The sequence below is a fragment of the Hemiscyllium ocellatum genome, chromosome 7 (genome assembly GCF_020745735.1).
Source record: "Hemiscyllium ocellatum isolate sHemOce1 chromosome 7, sHemOce1.pat.X.cur, whole genome shotgun sequence".
NCBI lineage: Eukaryota > Metazoa > Chordata > Chondrichthyes > Orectolobiformes > Hemiscylliidae > Hemiscyllium > Hemiscyllium ocellatum.
Window position 1 is genome coordinate 19,082,944 of NC_083407.1, and position 25,480 is coordinate 19,108,423.

General features: G+C 44.4%; 1 protein-coding gene across 1 annotated transcript in view; it reads right to left on the reverse strand.

Annotated features, from left to right (window-relative positions):
• Nucleotides 1–25,480, reverse strand: part of LOC132817391 (contactin-associated protein-like 5) — an 899,316-nt gene that overhangs the window by 296,083 nt on the left and 577,753 nt on the right. Inside the window, exon 17 of the mRNA XM_060827811.1 lies at nucleotides 11,797–12,015. Within this exon, the coding sequence (XP_060683794.1) occupies nucleotides 11,797–12,015 (219 nt within the window). The remainder of the gene's footprint in view (nucleotides 1–11,796; nucleotides 12,016–25,480) is intronic.

The following is a 25,480-nucleotide window of genomic DNA, read 5'->3' on the forward strand; positions in this document are numbered from 1 at the left end:
AAGATCTGGTATTGACATACAATGCCTCTCCAGGTGGCATCAGTGTCGTATTAAGACCATAAGACCGTAAGACATAGGAGTGGAAGTAAGGTCATTCGGCCCATCGAGTCCACTCCGCCATTCAATCATGGCTGATGGGCATTTCAACTCCACTTACCCGCATTCTCCCCGTAGCCCTTAATTCCTGTGACATCAAGAATTAGTTCATAGGTAGACCAATGGAGAGCAATGGCCAAAACGCAGGACTTTGGCTAATGCAGACCGAACATACGCCCAAATTGAGACAGGAGGATTGGTGATCATATTTGGCAGCAGTAGGAACCAACAATATCTTAATGCACAAAAAAAATTGTGAAAATAGCAGACTATAACCCCCTACTATGGCTGCTTAATGAGGACATAGCTTCAGACTGAATGTAGTGGGGAGCTCTAGTTGTAAATGCCTCTAATTACAAGTTGAAACTGTCCAGGTGAGCAAGTAGAGAATATGGATGAATTGAACTAACTCCCATTGGCGGATACATCACTGGTTTTAATGTAATATAATGGTTTCAAAACATACATCAAAACACTTTCCTGTCATAGCTGATGACATCAGACTTTGGACGCTGAAAGCTGTAGCCCTGGCAAAACTGAAGCAGCTGGGGGGTGATGGGGAATCAAAGGGCTGCCACAACCACAAAGTGAAACCTTTTTGGGACTGGAGAGACTGGGTAACAGTAGATGATGGCATATTATTATGGGCAACAAGAGTAATTGCTCTTAAAAAACGTTGCTGCCAGATACTAACTGAACTCCTCCAGGGTCATCCAGGGGTCTCCAAAATGAAGTTGTTGGTGAGATGTTATGTTTGGTGGCCAGGCATGAAAGCAGACATTGCCACATTGGTGGGGCTGGACTTAGAGGGCCAACAAAGACAAAAATTACTGCCAGCAGCACCCCCACATTCGTGGAAATAGCCAGGTAAACCCTGAACTCAGTTACACAGCGACTATTTAGGTCCTTTCATAGAATCAATATTCTTAGAGATTGTGGACACCCATTCTACAAGAATGATGCCAGGGTTGGAAGATTTGAGCTGCACGGAGAGGCTGAACAGGCTGGGATTGTTTTCCCTGGACCATCAGAGGCTGAGGGGTGACCTTATAGAGATTTACAAAATTATGAGGGGCAGGGATAGGATAATAGGCAAAGTATTTTCCCAGGGGTTGGCGAGTCCAGGGAAATAGAGGGCATAGGTTTAGGGTGAGAGGGGAAAGATATAAAAGAGACCTATGTGGCAACTTTTTCACACAGAAGGTGGTATGTGTGTGGAATGAGCTGCCAGAGAAAGAGGTGGAGGCTGGCACAATTGAAACATTTAAGACGCATTTGGATGGGTATATGAATAGGAATGGTTTGGAGGGATATGGGCCAGGTGCTGGCAGGTGGGACTAGATTGGGTTGGGATATCTGGTCGGCATGGACGGATTGGACCGAAGGATTTGTTTCCATGCTGTACATCTCAATGACTCTATGACTCTATGACTGGGCAAGCGTAGATTCCATTTGCCCAACACTGGGACCACGATAGAAAAACTGCGTGCATCTTCTCAGTACACAGAAGTGTTGGTCATAGATAATGGGCCATTGTTTACCAGCATAGTACTTGTGTATTTCTGAAAGTTGGATGGAATTCAACTTATAGGGAGAGCTCCACACAATCCATCATCCAATGGTTTAGCAGAAAGAACAGTCTAAACTTTGAAGGCAGTCTTGAAGGAACAGCCGGACTGGACCACAGTAACAGCCCCAATCAGTGAGCCCTGGCTGGCAGACGGAAAGAGGAGTGGCAGAGATTCTGACAGTCTAGCTGCTAACTCTGATGAGACAGTGCCAGAGTCAAAGACTTTCCACAAAGGGAGACTTGGTAATGGGCTACCGGTCTGCATGGAATTATTTCACAGAGACGAATCCCCAAGCCTTGCACCATTCCAACTTGGCAAAAGCAAAAAATTCAGGAATCACAGCACTCAGGTGAAAGCCTGGTTTAACACTCTGATGTGACATCAATATTTTAATTAAGAAAATGGGGAAGCCCATATCGCACTGTAAACACCAGAAAAGAAAAATTACTGGAACTAAGTAAAGTTACAGAAAGTTAGATATTGAAGGTTACTGAGTGTTAAATACTTGTTATAATTTCTGAGAAGTTTTCTTGTGGGCTGGAAACACCACAGATGCTCCACTTACTTTGGGAATGGCCCTTTTGGGAATGGTCCTTTCAGCCTCCTCACTCCTATTCCCCTCCACCTGTCCTCTTCTTCACCCCACTAGCATCCCTTTGCACTAAATTTGTGCTTGGCAACCACTCATTGGGACTTCTGTGGCTTTTGGCCCAGAGAAAGTTCCTGCTCCTGCTTCTTGGCCATTGAAGACCAAATAAGAGTTAAAATAACCCAGGTCTCATGTTCAAAGTTCACAAATACGCCGGCCAGCCTTGCATCCCAACTCACTGTGAATTAAAGTCAGGCGTGATCATAATGCACCCAACCTGAACTTCATGAGTATTCTTCTTCACTCACAAGGTGTGAGCTTTACTGGCTGGGCCAGCATTTATTGTCTATCTTTAGTTGCCTGAGAGAAGATAGTGGCCAGCTCCCATCTTGAACTGCTGCACTTCATTTGGTGTGGGTAGATCCTTCATGCCATCAGTGAGGATGTTCCAGGAATTTGACCCAGCAATATTAAGGAACGGTGATATATTTCTAAGTCTGAATGGTAAGCAACCTGGAGGAGTGTTCTCATGTATCTGTTGCCCTTGAGCTTCCAGATGGAAGTGTTTGGAAGGTGCTGATTAAGGAGCCTTGGTCAATTTTCACAGTGCAATGCAGTCTAGGGTGATTTCTGCTGAAAACCATACAGACCACTCAATCTATTGGACCCTTTGCTAGTCCAACTAACGCCTATAGCCTAAACAATTAATATTGTATAGATTTGTTTGCATTACAATGCACAGCTGCATCACAAAACAATGATTGCATTTTTAAAAAAAGTTTTTTATCGATACATTTTAATTTAGTTTTTTTTAGTGTTTGTGCTTTGCTTGAAGTTAAATCTATGCAACAAAATTAGGTTTATGTAAAATCATTATTATCACTAAGTCAACAATCTTGTTGGATCACTTGTAGCCAATATTCACTAGAGGCAGACAATGAAAAAAAATCTATTCACGGACAACATCAGAAACTGATGGCACTATTTGTTAATCAATGATCACCATTTAAGCAGTGAAAATGGAATTTGTTTTCGTCTGTGTGATGTACAAAGCAATTTTGAGGGAATATCCTCTCAAGGGAACTGATTTACATGGGTGTTTGTGTTAGCTCTTGTTTGTGTTAGCTCAATACCTAGAACATGAATGGATGGAGCAAACGTCGATGGTGTTGATCCTCACCTATTTTTGATTTAAATCTGTGAACAAATGAAATCGGAGCAACCATACACCTGGAGGCTGCTCCTGCCATGATCTTATTGAATGGTGATCTGTTATTTGATTGATTAATTTACTTATTGTTAGGTGCACCAAAGTACAGTGAAAAGCATTGTTCACATGCAATGCAGACAGATCATAGAATGTACAGATCAAAAATACAGGTTACATTGTACAGGGCATGCACTAGGTGAGATCGATGTTCACAAGATCAGTATTATTTGAGGCTAGAGAGTTTATTCAGCAGTCTAATAATGTTTGTGTGTTGAAATCCACTTTCTCATCTACCCCCCAAAAACCTTAATACCCTGCCACATAAGAATGTACCGATTTTTGCTTTAAAAGTGCTAATGTCTTGTTTGCACTGCTTTCTCAGACAGTGAATTCCAAAGAGGTATAACCATCTGAGAGAAAAACACATTTCTCCTCATCTCCATCCTGAAAGTAAGATGCTTAATTTTAAAACAGTGCTCCCTAGTTCTGGATTGTCCTATCAGTGGAAACATCCTTTCTGTATCCACCATGTCAAGACCATTCAGAGTTATACATACCACAATTACGTTACCTCTCACTTTTCTAATATCCAGTGGAACAAGCCCAGTCTATCCAACCTATCTTGAGAACACAACCCACTTATTCCAGATATCAATCAAGTAAACCTCCCAAGAAACTTTTCTAATGCATTTACATCCTTATTTAAGTAAATAAGGAGACCAAAAACTGCACACAGTATTCTTGATGTGGTCTCCCCAATGCCCTGTTTAACTGAAGTCTGATGTCCTCACTTTCATGTTCAATTCCTTTTGTAATGAACAGTAGCATCCCAAAAGCTCTCTTCATTGTGCGTTGCACCTGCATACATGAGAGATAGGTTTCATTGGAAAGCAATAGCATTTATTGTCAATTCCTCGTTGCACTTGAACTAATTGATCACTGAGGACAATTCAGAGGGTAGTTGTTAGGCAGCTATAAACCAGGTAAGGATGAAAGATTCCGTCTACAAAGACTATTAGCAAACTAGATGAGTTTTCCAGGACAATCGACAGTTTCACAGGCACCAGTACTGAGACTATCTTTTAATTACAGACTTATGAATGGAGTTTAAGTCACATAGTGGGTTTTGAACATTTGCCCCCAAAGTGTCAGCATAGGGTTCTGGATTACTTGTCTTGTGACAATCATGAGAAGCAGGGCTTCTGTGACAGGTCTAAGAATTTGAGTAATGCTTTCCGCTGTCTTAGTATCCTCAGCTCTTACCTATGCCTCCAAATAGTGTATAAGGTACTCCAGAGAGCAACCTACCCAACTTAGGGTGAGTGTTTCAACAGTTGGTAGAGTACATTACCCTTCCAGAATGAAAACGCAAGGCTTTTCATTTTTGCAATAAAAGCAAATTACTGCAGATGCTGGAATCTGAAACCAAAAGAGAAAATGCTGGACAATCTCAGCAGGTCTAGCAGCATCTGTAAGGAGAGAAAAGAGCTGACATTTCAAGTCTAACTGACCCTTTGCCAAAGTTAAAAAAGGGGGAAATAGGGAGGTATTTATACTAGGCTACGAGAAGGTGAGTCATGGCTCCAGAAGCAAAGGTAGCAATGAAGTGGTAATAATGACAGTGCATGGAGAGATTATAGGGAGAGGAGCAGTGAATGACCAAGGCTGAAGCCAGTGCTACGTGACAAAATATGTGGGGGATGGAGGGGATGGGTGAAGCAGAGGCAAAATGGAAAATAGGGGAGCAGAATGAAAACAGAGTGGTCGAGATGGGATAATCATCTGTAGTTGTTGAATTCAATGTTGAGACCGGCAGGCTGTAACATGCCTAGTCGGAAGATGAGATGCTGTTCCTGATTGTGTACAGGTCCCGGATCTTCCTGTGGCTTGTCACTTCAACACATTATCCTGCTCCCATACCCACATGTCTGTCCTTGGCCTGCTGCAATGTTCCAGTGAAGCTCAACGCAAACTGGAGGAACAGCATCTCACCTTCCGAGTAGGCACGTTACAGCCTGCTGGTCTCAACATTGAATTCAACAACTTCAGATGATTATCCCATCTCGACCTCTCTGTTTTCATTCTGCTCCATAATTTTATTTCATTTATTTTAATTCCCCCTTTTTTAAATACAATTTTTCACTGTTCTGTACCTCTTATTTCTTGATTGTCTCTCTTTCTCTTGCTCCCCACTCTCTCATCATCTTTTTCCTCTCCTCTTGCCTCTTTGCTACCCTTCTCCCCTGTTTTCCATTTTGCCTCTGCTTCACCCATCCCCTCCATCCCCCACATATTTTGTCACATAGCACTGGCTTCAGCCTTGGTCATTCACAGCTCCTCTCCCTATAATCACTCCATGCACTTTCATTATCATCTCTTTATTGCTACCTTTGCTTCTGGAGCCAAGACTCACCTTCTCTCAGCCTAGTATAAATACCTCGGGTAAAAAATGAGGTCTGCAGATGCTGGAGATCACAGTTGAAAATGTGTTGCAGGTTAAAGCACAGCAGGTCAGGCAGCATCCAAGGAATAGGAAATTCAACGTTTCGGGCATAAACCCTTCATCAGGAATGAGGAAAGTGTGTCCAGCAGGCTAAGATAAAAGGTAGGGAGGAGGGACTTGGGGGAGGGGCGATGGAGATGTGATAGGTGGAAGGAGGTCAAGGTGAGGGTGATAGGCCGGAGTGGGATGGGGGCGGAGAGGTTAGGAAGAAGATTGCAGGTTAGGAGGGCGGTGCTGAGTTCGAGGGAACCGACTGAGACAAGGTGGGGGGAGGGGAAATGAGGAAACTGGAGAAATCTGAGTTCATCCCTTGTGGTTGGAGGGTTACCAGGCGGAAGATGAGGCGCTCTTCCTCCAACCGTCGAGTTGTTATGTTTTGCCGGTGGAGGAGTCCAAGGACCTGCATGTCCTCGGTGGAGTGGGAGGGAGAGTTAAAATGTTGAGCCATGGGGTGGTTGGGTTGGTTGGTCCGGGCGTCCCTGAGGTGTTCTCTGAAGCGTTCCGCAAGTAAGCGGCCCGTCTCCCCAATGTAGAGGAGGCCACATCGGGTGCAGCGGATGCAATAGATGATGTGTGTGGAGGTACAGGTGAACTTGTGGCGGATATGGAAGGATCCCTTGGGGCCTTGGAGGGAAGTGAGGGAGGAGGTGTGGGCGCAAGTTTTACATTTCCTGCGGTTGCAGGGGAAGGTGCCGGGAGTGGAGGTTGGGTTGGTGGGGGGGTGTGGACCTGACGAGGGAGTCACGAAGGGAGTGGTCTTTGCGGAACGCTGATAGGGGAGGGGAGGGAAATATATCCCTGGTGGTGGGGTCCGTTTGGAGGTGGCGGAAATGAGGGCGGATGATACGTTGTATGCGGAGGTTGGTGGGGTGGTAGGTGAGAACCAGTGGGGTTCTGTCTTGGTGGTGGTTGGAGGAGCGGGGCTCAAGGGCGGAGGAGCGGGAAGTGGAGGAGATGCGGTGGATGGCATCATCGATCACGTTTGGGGGGAATCTGCGGTCCTTGAAGAAGGAGGCCATCTGGGCTGTGCGGTGTTGGAACTGGTCCTCCTGGGAGCAGATGCGGCGGAGACGAAGGAATTGGGAATATGGGATGGAGTTTTTGCAGGGGGCAGGATGGGAGGAGGTGTAGTCCAGATAGCTGTGTGAGTCAGTCGGTTTATAGTTGATGTCTGTGTTGAGTCGGTCGCCTGAGATAGAAATGGAAAGGTCTAGGAAGGGGAGGGAGGAGTCTGAGACAGTCCAGGTGAATTTTAGGTCGGGATGGAAGGTGTTAGTAAAGTTGATGAACTGTTCAACCTCCTCGTGGGAGCACGAGGCAGCGCCGATACAGTCATCGATGTAGCGGAGGAAAAGGTGGGGGGTGGTGCCAGTGTAGTTGCGGAAGATGGACTGTTCCACATAGCCTACGAAGAGACAGGCATAGCTGGAGCCCATGCGGGTGCCCATGGCAACTCCTTTAGTTTGGAGGAAGTGGGAGGATTGAAAAGAGAAGTTATTCAGGGTGAGGACCAGTTCAGTCAGTCGAAGGAGGGTGTCAGTGGAAGGGTACTGGTTGGTGCGGCGGGAAAGGAAGAAGCGGAGGGCTTTGAGTCCTTCGTGATGGGGGATGGAGGTGTACAGGGACTGGATGTCCATCATGAAAATAATGCGTTGGGGACCGGGGAAGCGAAAATCCTGGAGGAGGTGGAGGGCGTGGGTGGTGTCCCGAACGTAGGTGGGAAGTTCTTGGACTAAAGGGGACAGAACCGTGTCATGGTATGCGGAGATGAGTTCGGTGGGGCAGGAGCAGGCTGAGACAATGGGTCAGCCGGGGCATTCAGGTTTGTGGATTTTGGGCAGGAGGTAGAAACGGGTGGTGCGGGGTTGTGGGACTATGAGGTTGGAGGCGGTGGATGGTCGAATGAGGGTGTCAAGGAGTTTAACTTCTCTTTTCAATCCTCCCACTTCCTCCAAACTAAAGGAGTTGCCATGGGCACCCACATGGGCCCCAGCTATGCCTGTCTCTTCGTAGGATATGTAGAACAGTCCATTTTCCACAACTACACTGGCACCACCCCCCACCTTTTCCTCCGTTACATCGATGACTGTATCGGCGCTGCCTCGTGCTCCCACGAGGAGGTTGAACAGTTCATCAACTTTACTAACACCTTCCATCCTGACCTCAAATTCACCTGGACTGTCTCAGACTCCTCCCTCCCCTTCCTAGACCTTTCCATTTCTATCTCAGGCGACCGACTCAACACAGACATCAACTATAAACCGACTGACTCCCACAGCTATCTGGACTACACCTCCTCCCACCCTGCCCCCTGCAAAAACTCCATCCCATATTCCCAATTCCTTCGTCTCCGCCGCATCTGCTCCCAGGAGGACCAGTTCCAACACCGCACATCCCAGATGGCCTCCTTCTTCAAGGACCGCAGATTCCCCCCAAACGTGATCGACGATGCCCTCCACCGCATCTCCTCCACTTCCCGCTCCTCCGCCCTTGAGCCCCGCTCCTCCAACCGCCACCAAGACAGAACCCCACTGGTTCTCACCTACCACCCCACCAACCTCCGTATACAACGTATCATTCGCCGTCATTTCCGCCACCTCCAAACGGACCCCACCACCAGGGATATATTTCCCTCCCCTCCCCTATCAGCGTTCTGCAAAGACCACTCCCTTCGTGACTCCCTCGTCAGGTCCACACCCCCCACCAACCCAACCTCTACTCCCGGCACCTTCCCCTGCAACCGCAGGAAATGTAAAACTTGCGCCCACACCTCCTCCCTCACTTCCCTCCAAGGCCCCAAGGGATCCTTCCATATCCGCCACAAGTTCACCTGTACCTCCACACACATCATCTATTGCATCTGCTGCACCCGATGTGGCCTCCTCTACATTGGGGAGACGGGCCGCTTACTTGCGGAACACCTCAGGGACGCCCGGACCAACCAACCCAACCACCCCGTGGCTCAACACTTTAACTCTCCCTCCCACTCCACCGAGGACATGCAGGTCCTTGGACTCCTCCACCGGCAAAACATAACAACACGACGGTTGGAGGAAGAGCGCCTCATCTTCCGCCTGGTAACCCTCCAACCACAAGGAATGAACTCAGATTTCTCCAGTTTCCTCATTTCCCCTCCCCCCACCTTGTCTCAGTCGGTTCCCTCAACTCAGCACCGCCCTCCTAACCTGCAATCTTCTTCCTAACCTCTCCGCCCCCATCCCACTCCGGCCTATCACCCTCACCTTGACCTCCTTCCACCTATCACATCTCCATCGCCCCTCCCCCATGTCCCTCCTCCCTACCTTTTATCTTAGCCTGCTGGACACACTTTCCTCATTCCTGATGAATGGTTTATGCCCGAAACGTCGAATTTCCTATTCCTTGGATGCTGCCTGACCTGCTCTGCTTAAACCAGCAACACATTTTCAACTAGTATAAATACCTCCCTATTTCCCCCTTTTTAACTTTTACAAAGGGTCAGTTAGACTCAAAATATCAGCTCTTTTCTCTCCTTACAGATGCTGCCAGACCTGCTGAGATTTTCCAGCATTTTCTCTTTTGGTTTTTAATTTTTATGTCTTTTTCAAATTGTGAACTAAAATGAGAAAAGCTGCTTTAAGGAATTGCTGAATGTTTTAAAAAGCAAATAAACTGGCAAGTATCATATTAAACAACACTTTGAACAAGCAGTAATTGAAGGTTGGGCTGTAGACAAAACAGAGCTTTGGGAGTTATGTGTAGAGATAAAAGTGGATAAGAACAAGAAGTTGATTAACTATAGAATCACAGACAAGGCAGAAGTCTGATTCCTGATGAAGGGCTCCTGCCAGAAACATCAATTTTCCTGCTCCATGGATGCTGCCTGACCTGCTATGCTTTTCCAGCACCACTCTAATCTTGATATAGAATCATACAGTCATACAGCACATATATTCCACAACCACCTGATGAAGGAGCATCGCTCCAAAAGCTTGTGTTTTCAAATAAACCTGTTGGACTATAACCTGATGTTGTGTGATTTTTAACTTTGTACATCCCAGTCTAACACCAGCATCTCCAAATCAAGAATGAGAAATTTAAATTCTGAGGAAAGGTTGAAGAATCAGGGGCTTTTCTCCTTTGAAAGAAGGGTGAAAGGAGATTTGACTGAGGTTTTCAGATCACAAGCTAGCTGGATAAAGTAGATCAGAAGAAGCTGCTCTTGCTCATAAAAAAAGGGCACAGATTTAAAATAAGACATAAACAAAACAAGAATGATGAAGCATTGTTTTCCAAACAGTGAGTAGTTGGGGTATGGAATACCCTTATTTCCATGACTAATCACCATGATAACCAACTGGAACAAATAAAAATGTGATCTATTAAGCCAGGCTTCATTCTGAAATTTGACCTGTTCAATATTGCCACCAGTTGAAAACATTCAAGAGACATACTATGTCAGTTTATGTTTCAGAGATATGCTCATACATTAGACTGTACACAGCACATAACCCGAGAATACAAAAAGCGCACACTCCCTCTTACCTCACATCACTTGAGGTATGACATGCTATTGGAAACATGTTGCTTTATTTAACTTAATATATTAATGTTAGCCCAGACACAGATGTGCCTGATAATGTTTCTACATAATAGTAATAACTGTCTATTAGATTCTTTAATACCACAATATCTATGTCCAGATCCTTGTGTTACTGGAAATAATAAAATCAATACTGCAACAGGTCAAATATCCTGGAGACAAATGCACACCAACTGGGGAGAGAATTGATTGTCAGCTTTTGCTCAGACAATCTGCCAGTGCTTAACAACTTAAGATAAAAGAGTTTCAAGTGCTTGCAGTTTCTGCTACTGATTCTTTGAAGAGTCTACATGATTGACACTTAATCATTTTTCAAAATTCTATCGTCACTTATGATTCATTGGTTCCATTGTATGGATCTGAAGTGTCATACCTTAGAATGGAGGGTATCAGGATCTTGGGTGAGGTGAATAGAGAGCCACAGCTTGGCATAGAGATTATGAGGGACCATAAACCATAAATCCTTCAAAGCTGACCTGACTCCATGAAAACTGCAGAGCACAATACAATGCTCATTCCCACAGTGGAACAAGCTAAGCCGGAAGTGCTGGGTGTGAGGTCGTGCTGTGAAACATCCTGCTGAAACTTCAACAGTGAACTGGTAGAAATTAGGAAATCAGGGAGTGAGATCAGGAATCCTGGAATCAGATCCTGCCTGCCATTTTCTCACCTCTATGAAACGCCATGAAAATGCAGCTCCTAATAACCCCAGGAACTACTAGGAGGCCACAAAAATGTTTTTGTAATTGTAGATTCAAACAAAATCTTAATATTTTTATGCTTTATGGCTGAACAGTACAGATTGTGTGCATAGTTTTGAGCTGGTACTCCCTGTTTACATAGGGCCACATTCCCAGTTACTTCACTTATTGTCACCCTTAAATTACTCAACATTTTATCTGTTAAATTTTAATCCATGCATTAATCATTCCCAGAGTGTGATGTATTTAATGTGGGAATACTGCAATATGGCAACAAATATTAAAACCATTAACGTTAGCTCTTTATGTAAATTGTCAGTGTTATTTTTGGTCAGATACACACAAGTTCATTTCTTGGTTATCACTTGTTACGACAATTAACTTGGGTCAGTGACCTACATGTGCTCACCTTTTATACTGTACATTCTTAAACAGTCTAAATCATGCAAAGAAAAAACATGGTCTTCTGAATTGAATGGACCTTGACATCGATATGTCACTGTCAGAAAGGATGACAGGCCAATAGCAAACAATGAGCTCCTACCGACAAACAGCTGACTACTGAGCTGCAACTGGATATGTCCGTCAGAGGGGGCCTCTTGAGCTTTCCTTGGCAGGTGATCCACTTGAAGGGAGGCCTCTCTGATGTTTCGTTCTGCTTCAACATAATGCCACTGATTGTCGTTCAAATGCGTAGGTGATTTCACAGTCACCTCAAATGGTCCATTACCCACATCAAATGAAAGAACCACCTCAGATGGAGCTGAAAAAGAAATCACACAGCATGCAAACAAAGGTAACTAGCTTTGACCTGAAGAGAAGGTTCCTGAACTGGACAGAATAATGTATTTATGTTTCTTTTCTGACAAAATGCAATTAGGCCCCACTGTATTAACAATGACCCATCCTTGGAAAATAGCAGAAGAAATAGATTTATTTTTCATGTCTAATTTGGGTCACTTCACATAACACAAATAGAACCTGAGCGGAATATGTTATGAATGGAGAGTTAATTTTAATTTATTTTCTCCTAGTAATCTTTTAGAGGGCCAAATATTTTTGTGTATAAAAACATGTATTTTTTCGGTGAGCAGAGAAAGAGTGAATTCTTCTCTGTTCAACTTGCTGGGTTAGTCACAAAAAAAAGGTTTAAGTTCTTTTTGCATAAGGTTATGCTTCTGTTGATTAAAAAATGTAGCTTGCAACTTTGCTGTGAGCAGTATGGAGGCAATCAATAAGATTTTCTCGAGTCAAAGATCAACTTTATTCGCAACTAAACCAAGAAAAGTAATTGAAAAATACAACATTAAGTAAACACTTCCATAAGCTTGGGCACACATGCAGATGTACAATATAAAACGAGAAACAACATATTCTTGAGGGTTCTTTATTTGTCTTAGAGATCTAAAGTTTTAATTTGAAGCCACTGTGGTTTAGGCTGACCATGTTTGCACAATCAAGCATCAAAGATAAAAATCACACACCAGGTTATAGTCCAACAGGTTTATTTAGAAGCACTAGCTTTTGGAGCACGGCTCCTTCATCAGGTGGTTGTGGAGATTAAGAACAGAATTTATAGCCAAAGGAGTCCAGTGTCATGGAGATGTGATACAGTTAATAATCTTAGATTAAAACTTTCATCTTTTATACTGGGATATGCTGGTTTCTGTTATTTGATATGTAAATCTTTTTTAAAATTACATTCTGAAGATAGCTCAACTTTTTAAACAATAGGTGCGAAGTCTGTCTGTGCTCCAATGCTATGTCAGACTGACAAACCCGTGATATAGTTTTACAGAGTTCTACGTGGAGTCATGCTGTTCTTGAGCAGAATAAAATAGAATTCTGCAAAAACAAATTTAGTCCATAAGCTCATATGTGTGCGCATCTAGGAGTGACAGATTGTGTGTGATAGAGTGTGTGTGTGTGTGTGTGTGTGTGTGTGTGTGTGTGATGAACCTAAAGTCCTGGTTGAGGCTATCAGCTTCTGCTCAGCCACTCTGCATTGCCGCTTGTCCCATGTTCCGGACCAGTGAAGTTTTCACCTACTAGGAGGGAACACTCCTGCCTGGTGATTGCTGTGTGGTGCCCTTTCACCTGTTGACATAGCATCTGTTCAGACTGGCCAATGTACCATACTTTGGGGAAACCTCGCCTGCAGCAGATGAGATAGATCACATTGGTCAATTCACATGCATACTCGCCGCGTACATGGTGGGCGATGTCCCCACGTCTGAAGGTGTTGCCCGTGTCAATACTCTGACACGTCATGGAGTGGTTGTTGTGGCAGAGTTGCACACTGTTTTCCTGAAGTCTGGTCAGTTTGCTATAAATCATGATCTGCTAAAGGTTTGGTGATTGTTTAAAGGCGAGAAGAGGAATCGTGGGGAAGGTCTTGGCGAGGTGTACATCCTAAGAGATAATATGTTGCAGGCTGCGAAGAATCTGGCATAGTCTTTCAGCTCCTGGGGAGTACTGGACAATGAAGGATATCTTGTCTGTTCCAGCCTGTGCATATCTCCTGAGGAAGTCATTCTGGTTTCTTGCTATGGCAAGTTGGAACTGGCAGTTGTTGAGGTGAGCATCATACCCCGTTCTTATGAGGGCATCCTTGAGCATTTTCAAGTGTCTGTCACGTTTCTCCTTATCTGAACAGATCCTGTGTATGCAGAGGGCTTGAACATAGGGGATGGCTGTTTTAATATGTTTGGGTGGAAACCATAGAAGTGTAGCATTGTGAGGTTATCTGTGGGTTTGCGGTAGAGTGAGGTGCTGACAGGTCCATCCTTGATAGAGATGCATGTGCCCAAATATGAGACAGATATTGAAGAGCAATTGATGGTAAGTCTGATGGTGGGATGAAACTTGTTGATATCACTGTGTAGTTCTTTCAGTGACTCCTCGCCTTGGGTCCAGAGGACAATAATGGCATCAAAATATTTGGTGTACATAGTTGGTTGGAGGTCCTGTGCAGAAAAAAAATTCTCATTCAAACTTTTGCATGAAGGTATTGGCATATTGGGGTGCAAATTTGGTCCACATGGCTGTTCCGTGTGTTTGGATGAAAAACTGGTTGCCAAAGGTGACAATGTTGTGGCCGAGGATGAAGCGGATGATTTGTAGGATGATACTTGGAGATTGTTGTTGGTACTGAGTACTGAGGCTGTTGCAGCGATGCCCTCATTGTGGAAGATGCTAGTGTAGAGTGCTTTAACATTCACTGTGATGAGGAATGTTCTCAATTCAACTGGTCTGTGGGTGCTGAGTTTCTGTAAGAAATCTGAAGTTTCAGGACAGAGGCTGGGGAATCCCCTGAACAATGGGTTTCAAGATGCCTTTGACATAGTCTGAGAGGTTCTCACACAGCATCCCATTGCCTGATACGATGAGACGTCCTGATGTGCTGGCTTTGTGTATCTTTGGAAGGCAGTAGAAGTTGCCTACGTGAGAAGTATGTGGGATGAGGGCACTTAGGGAATTCTGAAGGACTGGATCAAAAGTCCTGATCAATGTTTTGAGTTCACGGGTGTGTTCTTTGGTTGAATCAGCTGGGAGTTGCCTGTAGTGTTCCCGGTTGTTTAGTTGTCGGTACACTTCCATAATCTGTTCTATCCTGAACGACATTGGCTCCTCCTTTATCTGCTGATTTGATGACAATGTTGTGAGTTATTTTGAGAACATGGCTGACATTGCATTGTGATTGGACATGTTTTGTTCTATCTTGTGGGTGCAGCTGATGAATCTGGCATTCACATATTTCCTGACGGTTTGAGCATATATGTCAAGCCCAGGATATGGGGACCAAATTTGCACCCCAATATGCCAACATCTTCATGCACAAGTTCGAACAAGACTCCTTTGCTGCACAGGACCTCCAACTAACACTGTACACCAGATATATTGACAACATTTTCTTCCTCTGAAGCTATGGTGAGGAGTAACTGAAATAACTACACAGTGATATCAACAGGTTTCATTCCACCATCAGACTTACCATAGATTACTCTTTAGTATCTGTCTCATTCTTGGACACATGCATCTCCATTAAGGATGGGCACCTCAGCACCTCACTCTACCGCAAACCCACAGATAACATCAAAATGCTACACCTCTCTAGCTACCATCTGAAACAGCCATCCCCTATGGACAAGCCCTCTGCATACACAGGATCTGTTTGGATGAAGAAGACCATGACAGATACTTGAAAGTGCACAAGGATGCCCTCATAAGAATGGGGTATGATGCTCAACTCATCGACTGCCAGTTCCAACGTACCATAGCGAGAAACCATAATGACCTCCTCAGGAGACAGGCTGCAACCGACAGGGTACGCTTCGTTGTCCAGTACTTCCCGGGAGCAGAGAAACTACGCCAAGTTCTTCGCAACATGCAACACATTATCAATGAGGATGAACACCTCACCAAGACCTTTCCCATGTCTCCTCTTCTCACCTTCAAACAACCGCCAAACTTTAAACAGATCATGATTCGAAGCAAACTGCACAGCCTTCAGGACAACAACACCATACAAACCCTGCCACAGCAGCTGCTGCAAGACATGTCAGAGTATCAACACGGATACAACCATTACACATGGGAAGACCTCCCACCACATATGCGGTAGGTACTCATGTGGCTTGACCAAAGTGGTCTATCTCATACACTGCAGGCAAGGATGCCTTGAGACATGACACATTGACAATACCAAGCAGATGCTGTAACAACGGATGAATGAGCGCTGCACAACAATCATCTCTCAGTCGGGGAACCCTTCAGTGATCTGGGACATTCAGCCTCGGACCTTCAGATGACCATCCTCCAAAGCGGACTTTGGTACAAGCAACAACACAGAGTTGCTGAGCAGAAGCTGATAGCAAAGTTCGGTATCCATGGGAATAGTCTCAACCGGGACCGTGGCTCACTGTACAATGCACACGCACACACACACTTACATGCTCACAAACCCACACAGACCCTCCCTCATACACAAGCTCTCTCTCACATGCACACATACCCTCCCACACTCACACTTACACATGCACCCTCCACAGATACCCCAGCACACTGACACACACGCTTAACCAAGCTTACTCACACACATACATACAAACACACTCTATCACGTGCACTCACATCCATCCGCACACACTCATATGCACACCCAATCTGTCACTCCTACATGTGCACACATATAAGGTTATGCAATGAATTTGGTTTTGCACAATTACATTTTATTTTGCTCAAAAACTGCACGAGTCCATGTTAAACTCTGCAAAACTGTGCAGAGGGTTTGTCAGTCTGGCATTACATTGGGGTGCAAACAGACTTCACACCTATTGTTTAAAAAGCTGAGTGAACTTGAGAATGTAATTTGAAAGAAATTCTGAGATTTACATATCAACAGAACAGAAACCAGCATATCCCATTATAAAAGATGAAAGTTTTAATCTAAGATTGTTTACTGTATCACATCTCCACGACATTGGATGCCTTTGGCTATAAGTTCTGTGAGCACGATCTTAACCTCCACAACCACCTGATGAAGGAGCATTGCTTCAAAAGCTAGTACTTCCAAATAAACCTGTTAGATTATAACCTGGTGTTGTGTGATTTTTATGTGGATGACACCTTTGTAATCATTAAAAACACAGAAATAGAAAACACACACCGGATTATCAATGCCACACTCACAGGAATCCGATTCACTAGAGAGGAAGAGAAGGACAACCAACTCCCATTCCTAGACGTGATGGTACAGAGAAAATCGAACAGAGAATTCACCACAAAAGGTATACAGGAAAGCTACACACACAGACCAAGTCCTGAACGACGAAAGCAACCATCCCAACACACACAAAAGAAGTCGCATCAAGACACTGTTCAAAAGGGCCACAACACACTGCAGCACACCTGAAGTGCAAAAAGAGGAAAAGAACATCTCTACAATGTATTCGCTAAAAACGGATACCCCTGCAATTTCATCAACAGATGCTTAAGGGAAAGACAACGGAAGGAGGACATGCCACAACCCAAAGGATAGCCATGTTACCATACATCATGAACATTTCTGAACTGACAGCCACACTACTACGACTAATAAGATTCATAACAACACACAAACCAACAGCCACTCTCAGACAACAACTCACCAGGACAAAGGACCCGATACCCAGCATGAGCAAAACCAATGTAGTGTACAAAATCCCATGCAAGGACTGCACAAAACACTACGTAGGACAAACATGTAGACAGCTAACGATCAGTATCCATGAACACCAACTAGCCACGAAACGACACGACCAGCTATCCTTAGTAGCCACACACACAGATGACAAACAACATGAGTTCGACTGGGACAATACTACTATTATAGGACAAGCCAAACAGAGAACAGCCAGGGAATTCCTAGAGGCATGGCACTCATCCACAGATTCTATCAACAAACACATTGACCTGGACCCAATATACCGGCCACTGCAGCGGACAGCTGGAACTGACAACCGGAAGTGGCAGAGACAAACCGCTATAAATGCCGGAGGAAATAACACAGAAGCACTTCACAGGGGCCTCCCAAGCACTGAGGATGTCACCAAGACAGGGGACGAAACATCTGCAACACAAATTCCCAGCTCGGCAAACAGAACCGCAACGATTTTTAACTTTGTCCACCCCAGTCCAACACTGACACCTCCAAGTCAAAGCATCAGAGAGAGTGAGAGAGAGAGGGAGAGAGAGAGAGAGAGAGAGAGTCATTATACTTAACGTCACTGCACATTCTTGGATGTTACTCCATATTCCTGGATGTATCTCCTCTGTAGCAAAAACTACAGGCCTGTAATCAATGCTTCTGATGGGTTGAGAATGTCATAATTGGGTGTTGGCCCACAATGGAGTTATTCCATTTCTGCAACATATTCCAATGCCAGAGTTCCCTGTGATCCTTTGAAATTGATGGTGGGGATGGTGGATCATGGGGGGGTGGGGGTAAGGTAGTTCGGGAGGGGAGGGAATGATGTCAATCTCCCTTTTTGTGGAACAAATTTCAGAATTAGGTCTTCAAGTAGTTCTTGTCCTCCAGGCAGAGACAATTGACATTCTCACGATGACATGTACATTCCAAGCAAATCACTTTTTTTCGCATGTAAATAATGATATAACCTGGATGTAGGTTTGCTCGCTAAGCTGGAAGGTTTGTTTTCAGACATTTTGTCACCGTACTAGGTAATATCATTAGTGAGCTTCCAGATGAAGCACTGGTGGTTGGCCCACTTTCTATTAATGTGTTTAGGTTTCCTTGGTTGTTTTTGTCATTTCCTATGGGACCTCATTTCCTGTGGTGATGTTATTTCCTGTTCTGTTTCTGAAACATCTGAAAATGAACCTTTCAGCTCAGCGAGCAAACCTATATCCAGATCCTCAACCTGAGCTACAAATCTTCTCAAAACTCGCTAATGATATAACCTTTATAGAGCCGGGTCAATTTAAATGCCCCATCTCGTTTCTCTTTTAACCTCAAAGTCTGAATCTTTGAAGTTAACCGACGAAACTTTAAAGATGAATAGATTACATTAGATTACTTACAGTGTAGAAACAGGCCCTTCGGCCCAACAAGCCCACACTGACCCGCCACCCACCCATACCCCTACATTTTACCTCTGTCCCTAACACTATGGGCAATTTAGCATGGCCAATTCACCTGACCCGCACATGTTTGGACTGTGGGAGGAAACCGGAGCACCCGGAGGAAACCCATGCAGACACGGGGAGAACGTGCAAATTCCACACAGTCAGTCGCCTGAGGCGGGAATTGAACCCGGATCTCTGGCGCTGTGAGGCAGCAGTTCCACTGTGCTACTGTGCCGCCCACGATAGACTGCATTTTATCAGCATGACAACATTGTAACAAAAGGCATTGTTGGCAAAGCTGGTATTTGTGAGCCATGGCTGAGATGCCTTGAGAGAGTGGTGGTCAGTTGCTTCTTGAATATAACCAAATGGTCTGTTTGGTCACATCAGAGACAACAAATACCCTGAAAGTTCTGGAATCCAAAGTAGACAAGCAGGAGGCTGGAAGAGCACAGCAAACCAGGCCGCACCAGGAGATGCACAAGTCAACGTTTCTGGTGTAACCCTTCTTCAGGACGGTGGATGGGTGTGGGGGGAGCATCTCAGCTGGGTCCGCAGGGGCTGACCGCACCTCCCAGTCACGGCCTATTTCAATTGCCCCAACCACTCCCTTTCCGACATGACCATCCTTGGCCTCCTCCATTGCCAAAACAAACCACAGCTTCTATTGGAGGAATAACACCTTACCTTCAGCCTGGGCACCCTACAGCCTGGTGGATTCAACACTGAGTTCTCCAATTTCAAATAGCCTTCCTCCCCTCCACCCGACTCCCTTTCCAGCCCCTCCCTCTCGCTTCCACTGCTGCCTGCCACCAAACAAATTCATTCCTCCTATTGGCCAACCTAGCCATGCCCTCTACCAGTCTTCACCTATCCCCACTTCACCATCCAGCATTACACCGTCCCCCCCAGCTCCACCTTTATCTACAGCTCCCCCTACGCTCAACCCTAGTCCTGAAGAAGGGTTACCTCTGAAACGGTGACTCTTGATGCTGCCTGGCTTGCTATGTCCTTGCAGCCTCCTGCCTAGTTACATCAGAGAGCAGTTAAGATTCAAGAACTCTATTTGCGGAACAGGGATAATGTATTGGCAAACAGGATAAGGATATCATTCCCTGATGAGTGTCAATGAATCATTTTAGCTTTTTGGAGAATCTAAAAGCTTTGTTATCTTAATATTTCTTTATTTTCAATTTTTTGAGCTCACATGCCCTATTGCTGTGATGGGATTTTAATATACATTCTTCCAGTTATTTCCTCCAATAGACTGTTGTATACAATATAAACTGTATTTTGGCCCAGATTTCCAATGGTTGGATACTCATTTCTACAGCAACGACGGGAACTGTGGCTCAGGATCCTGTAAATCACTGATGTACCAGATTCCGAGGGAATTGACCTGGAAGTTGAAGATTCCGCTGGGTAATTCCATTGCACTTGCAACCTTCCAAAAGTGTCCGTTTAAATCAGAAAATTTGGAGTTAAGTAGTTATTACAAACTTGGTCTAACTCTTGCACTGACTTGTCAATGTACCACAAAAATCCCAATTAAACCTCCTCCAGCTAACTTAACTTACCTCAGAGCCTGACCTGAAACCTGTCCTTAATGCCTAGAAATCCCCAGAACATGACATCCACTATTCCAATGCCAGCACCCACCCATCACCAGAACTGACATCCCCGTGATCAAATTCTACCCTCTAGGAACCAACAGCTCACCTCAACTCCAGCACTTTAAGCTCCTGTCTCTTAACCATGCTCTCTAAACCCTGCCAACAGACTCAATACCTACACCCCTCCCCATGGCTGGATACAATAATACCACTGCCCATCACCTCCTCTCCCAATGCCCCAGGACTCTACACTCCTCTTTCTACCTGGAATCAGACATTCCACTTTCCGGCTGGCGCCGGAAAGCTCTTGCCTCTGCCTACTAGACCCTACCCACCTCCACACCACCCTCAACCCTCCCTTCACCCCTCCCCATCCTGCGACACATCAACTACTCTCCCCACCCAGGACTAGCCACCCACCCCATCCCCAACACAGCACTGTCAACTCATCATTGGACCTGATATTTCTTGCCCACCCAACCTTACCCTAAAAACTCCATCACATACATAGCCTCCTTTCCACTTCACACCCTGGGACCCTTACCTACCTGGTGCACCAGCTCCATACACCCCAACCTCCCTGGATTTCAGACACCTAGCATTCTATCTGCCTGGCACCATTAATACTAGGCACTCTGCTTACCCAGCATCCTGCCCTCCTGGCAACCTAACCTCTTGCTTACCATTACATATTCATCTATCCAAAGGAGCTGTTGGATTGGCTGTCTGTGATACTAGTCTTTAAAATCACAGAGCACATTGGCTGACTGCTGTGAGAAAGTGCCTGTAGTTTTCCTTCCCTTACATATCCTCCCCCATCAGGGACTGCTCAGATTTAAAATATGCTCCATGATTCTGAATGAACTTTGATTGAAATCTCCCCAACAGAAATGCAGAGCTCTTTCTGAATATAAGAAAAGGAGACAAGAGACAATTTGAGTACAATTACCAGCCCTCAGAAAACCCAGCTCAGTTTTGCATTGATGGGAACAATGCATAGAATTCTTCTTCTCTACTTTAAAAGGCATATATTGCGAAAATATATTTTACTCCCCCTGTACACAAGGTTACAACACACCTCCATGGACAGGCGAGACTTGAACCTGGATCTCCTGGTAGAGAGATGAGAATGTTGTTATAGTACTACAGAAGCCTTTAGAAGGCTCATCATGCTCTTTATTTGATTAAACTGGGGTTTAAATTGCCCTTAACTGCATTTCATTCCTTTAGAACAGACTTATGAACAATGATATGACTCTGAATTGGATTTATAGACTTAATTAACAGCTTTTAATAGGGCTCAGCATGATTTCAGAGTTGGTTGAGAATACATCACAACAGATCACTGCCCAACCTATATAGGCTTCACACAATAGCAGCTCTGGGGAACATGCGGTCAAATCCCACCAGTAAATACAATTTTGAAACCACAGTTATTCAATCTGCAATGTAAAGTTAGTCTCAGACCATGAAGCTATTTGTCATACAAACCCAGCTGATCTTTAGGGAAGATAACCTGTCATCCTTACCTATCCTGGCCAACTTATGACTTCAGACTCACAACTAAATGTGGTCGACTGTCAACTGCCCTCTGAAATGGCCAAAGGAACCATTTAATGAGGGACAGGTAACAAACACAGGCATTGTCAGTAATACCTACTTACTGTGAAAAAAATAAAATGGAAAATGACCTCTCAGAGGAAGCGTGAGATGGCTGTCAAGTGCCTCTAATTCATACCCCAAGATGTGATAACATGTCCGGGAAAGTAGGAGAAGGATTTGATTAAAAAAGCTCAGTTTGAAACTTTATTCCATCCTGTTATTTATTCTCATATGGGTACCTGTCAACAATTGAATATAGAACATAGAACATAGACCATAGAATGTTACAGTGCAGTACAGGCCCTTTGGCCCTTGATGTTGCACAGACCTGTGAAAACAATCTGATGTCCTCCTAACCTACACCATTCCATTATCCATTCATATGTCCAATGGCCATTTAAATGCCCTTAATGTCAGTGGGTCTACTACTGTTTCAGGCAGGCCGTTCCATGCACCTATTACTCTATGAGTAAAGAAACTACACCTGATATCTGACCTAAATCTATCATCTGTCAGTTTAAAGCTATGTCCCCTCGTGTTAGCCTTCACCATCTGAGGAAAAAGCCTTTCATTGTCCACCCTATCTAACCCTCTGATTATCTTACATGTCTCAATGAAGTCACCTTTCATGTTTCTTCTCTCCAATGAAAACAGCCTCAGTTCTCTCAGCCTTTCCTCATGAGACCTTCCTTCTATACCAGGCAACATCCTAGTAAATCTCCTCTGAATCCTTTCCAAAGCTTCCCCATCCTTTCAATAATGCAGTGAACAGAACTGTATGCAAGACTCCAGGTGTAGCCTAACCAGTGTCTTGTATAGCTGAAGCATGACACCGTTGCTCTGAAACTCAATCCCCCTACCAATTAACGCCAACACACCACATGCCTCCTTAACAACCCTATCAGCATGGGTGGCACCTTTCAGAGATTTATGCACCTGGACACTGAGATCTCTCTGTTCATCTACACTGCCAAAAATTTTACCATTAGCCCAGTACACTGCTTTCCTGTTGCTTCTTCCGAAGTGAACTACCTTTTCACATTAAACTCTATTTGCCACTTCTCAGCCTAGCTCTGCATTTTATCTATGTCCTCCTGTAACCCACAACATCCTTCAGCACAATCCTCAACTCTGCCTACTTTAGTGTCATCCTCAAATTTACTAATCCATCCTTCTACGTTCATATCTAGATCATTTATAAAAATGACAAACAGCAGTGGCCCCAAAACAGATCCTTATGGGATACCACTGGTAACTGAGCTCCAGGATGAACATTTCCCATCAATCACCATCCTCTGTCTTCTTTCAGCTAGCCAATTTTTGATTCAAATTGCTAAATCACCTTCAATCTTGAAACTTCATATTTTATGCAATAGCCTACCGTGTGGAAGCTTGTCAAATGCCTTACTGAAATCCATATACACCACATCAACCACCTTAACTTCATCCATCTGTTTTGTCACCTTTTCAAAGAACTCAGTAAGATTAGTGAGACACAACCTATCCTTCACAAAACCATGTTGACTACACCTAATCAAATTATTTCTTTCCCGATGATTAGAAATTCTATCTCTTTTAACCTTTTCCAAGACCTTATCCACAACAGAAGTGAGGCTCACTGGCCTATAATTACCAGGGTTGTCCCGACTCACCTCCTTAAACAAGGGAACGACATTTGCTATCCTCCAGTCTTCTGGCACTACTCCTGTCGATAATGATGACATAAAGATCAAAGCCAAAGACTCTGCAATCTCCTCCCTAGCTTCTCAGAGAATCCTAGGATAAATCCCATTAGGCCCAGGGGTCTTATTTATTTTCAGATCTTCCAAAATTGCTAAAACGTCCTCTTTGTCAGCCTCAATCCCATCTAATCTAGTAGCCTGTATCTCCATCTTCTCACTAACATTGCCTTTTTCCAATGTGAATACTGATGAAAATTATTCATTAAGTGCTTCCCCTATGTAGTCAGATTCCACACACAACTTTCCACTACTATCTTTGATTGGCTTTAATCTTAATTTGGTCATTCTTTTATTCCTGATATACATATAGAAGGCCTTATGGCTTTCCTTGATCCTATCCGCCAACAACTTCTATGTCTCTCCTGGCTCTTCTTTGTTCTCTCTTGAGATCTTTTCTGGCTAACCTATAACTCTCAAGCCCCCTAACCAAGCCTTCATGCCTCATCCTCACATAAGCCTTCATCTTCCTCTTGCCAAGAGCTTCAACTTCTTTAGTAAAACATGGCTCCCTCTCTCGACAACAACTTCCCTGCTTGATTCGTATATACTTATCAAGGACATGCAGTGGCTGTTCCTAGAATAAGCTCTACATTTCAAGTGTGTCCATCCTCTGCAGTTTCCTTCCCCAACCTATGCATCCTAAATCTTGCCTAATTGCATCATAATTGCCTTCCCCGCAGTTTTACCTCTTTCACTGCAGTATATACTTATCCCTGCTCATTGCTATTGTAAACATAACTAAATTACAGTCACTATCGCCAAAGTGCTCACCTACCTCCAAATCTAATACCTGGCTGGGTTCATTCCCCAGTACCAAATCCAATATGGCATCTCTCCTTGTTGGCCTGTCTACATACTGTGTCAGAAATCCCTCCTGCACACATTGAACAAAAACTGACCCATCTGAACTACTTGAACTATAGTATTCCCAGTCAATATTGGGGAAGTTAAAGTCCCCCATCACAACTACACTGTTACTCTTGTTTCTTTTGAAAATCATGTTTGCTGTCCTTTCCTCTCCATCCCTGGAACAATTTAGACACCTATCGAAAACTCCCAACAGGGTGCCGTCTCCTTTCCTGTTTCTAACCTCAGCCCAAACTACCTCAGTGGATGAGTTCTCCAACGTTATGTCAGTTGCTGTAAAACTTGATTAACAATACTACCCCCTCCCCTCCCTTTTGCCATCATCTCTGTTCTTGTTTAAGCATATAAATCCTGGAATCTGCAACAACTATTTCTGTCCCTTCTCTAGCCATGTCTCTGAAATGGCCACAACATCGAACCAGGTACCAACCCATATTGTAAGTTCACCTACTTTATTCTAATGCTCCTGGCATTGAAGTACACACATTTCAAACCAACATCCTGATTGCTGGTGCTCTCTTGCGACTTTGTAAACCTATCCCTGCCCTCACTACCCTCAATCTCCCTGTACACTGGAATGACAATTCAGGTTCTCATCCCCCTGCTGCATTAGTTGAAACCCCCGAGGAGCATTAGCAAATATCCCCCCCAGGATATTGGTACCCATCCGGTTCAGGTAAAGACCATCCTATTTGTAGAGGTCCCACCTTCCCCTGAAAGAACACCAATTATCCAAGAATCCAAAACCCTCCATCTTGCACCATCCTACAGCCAAGTG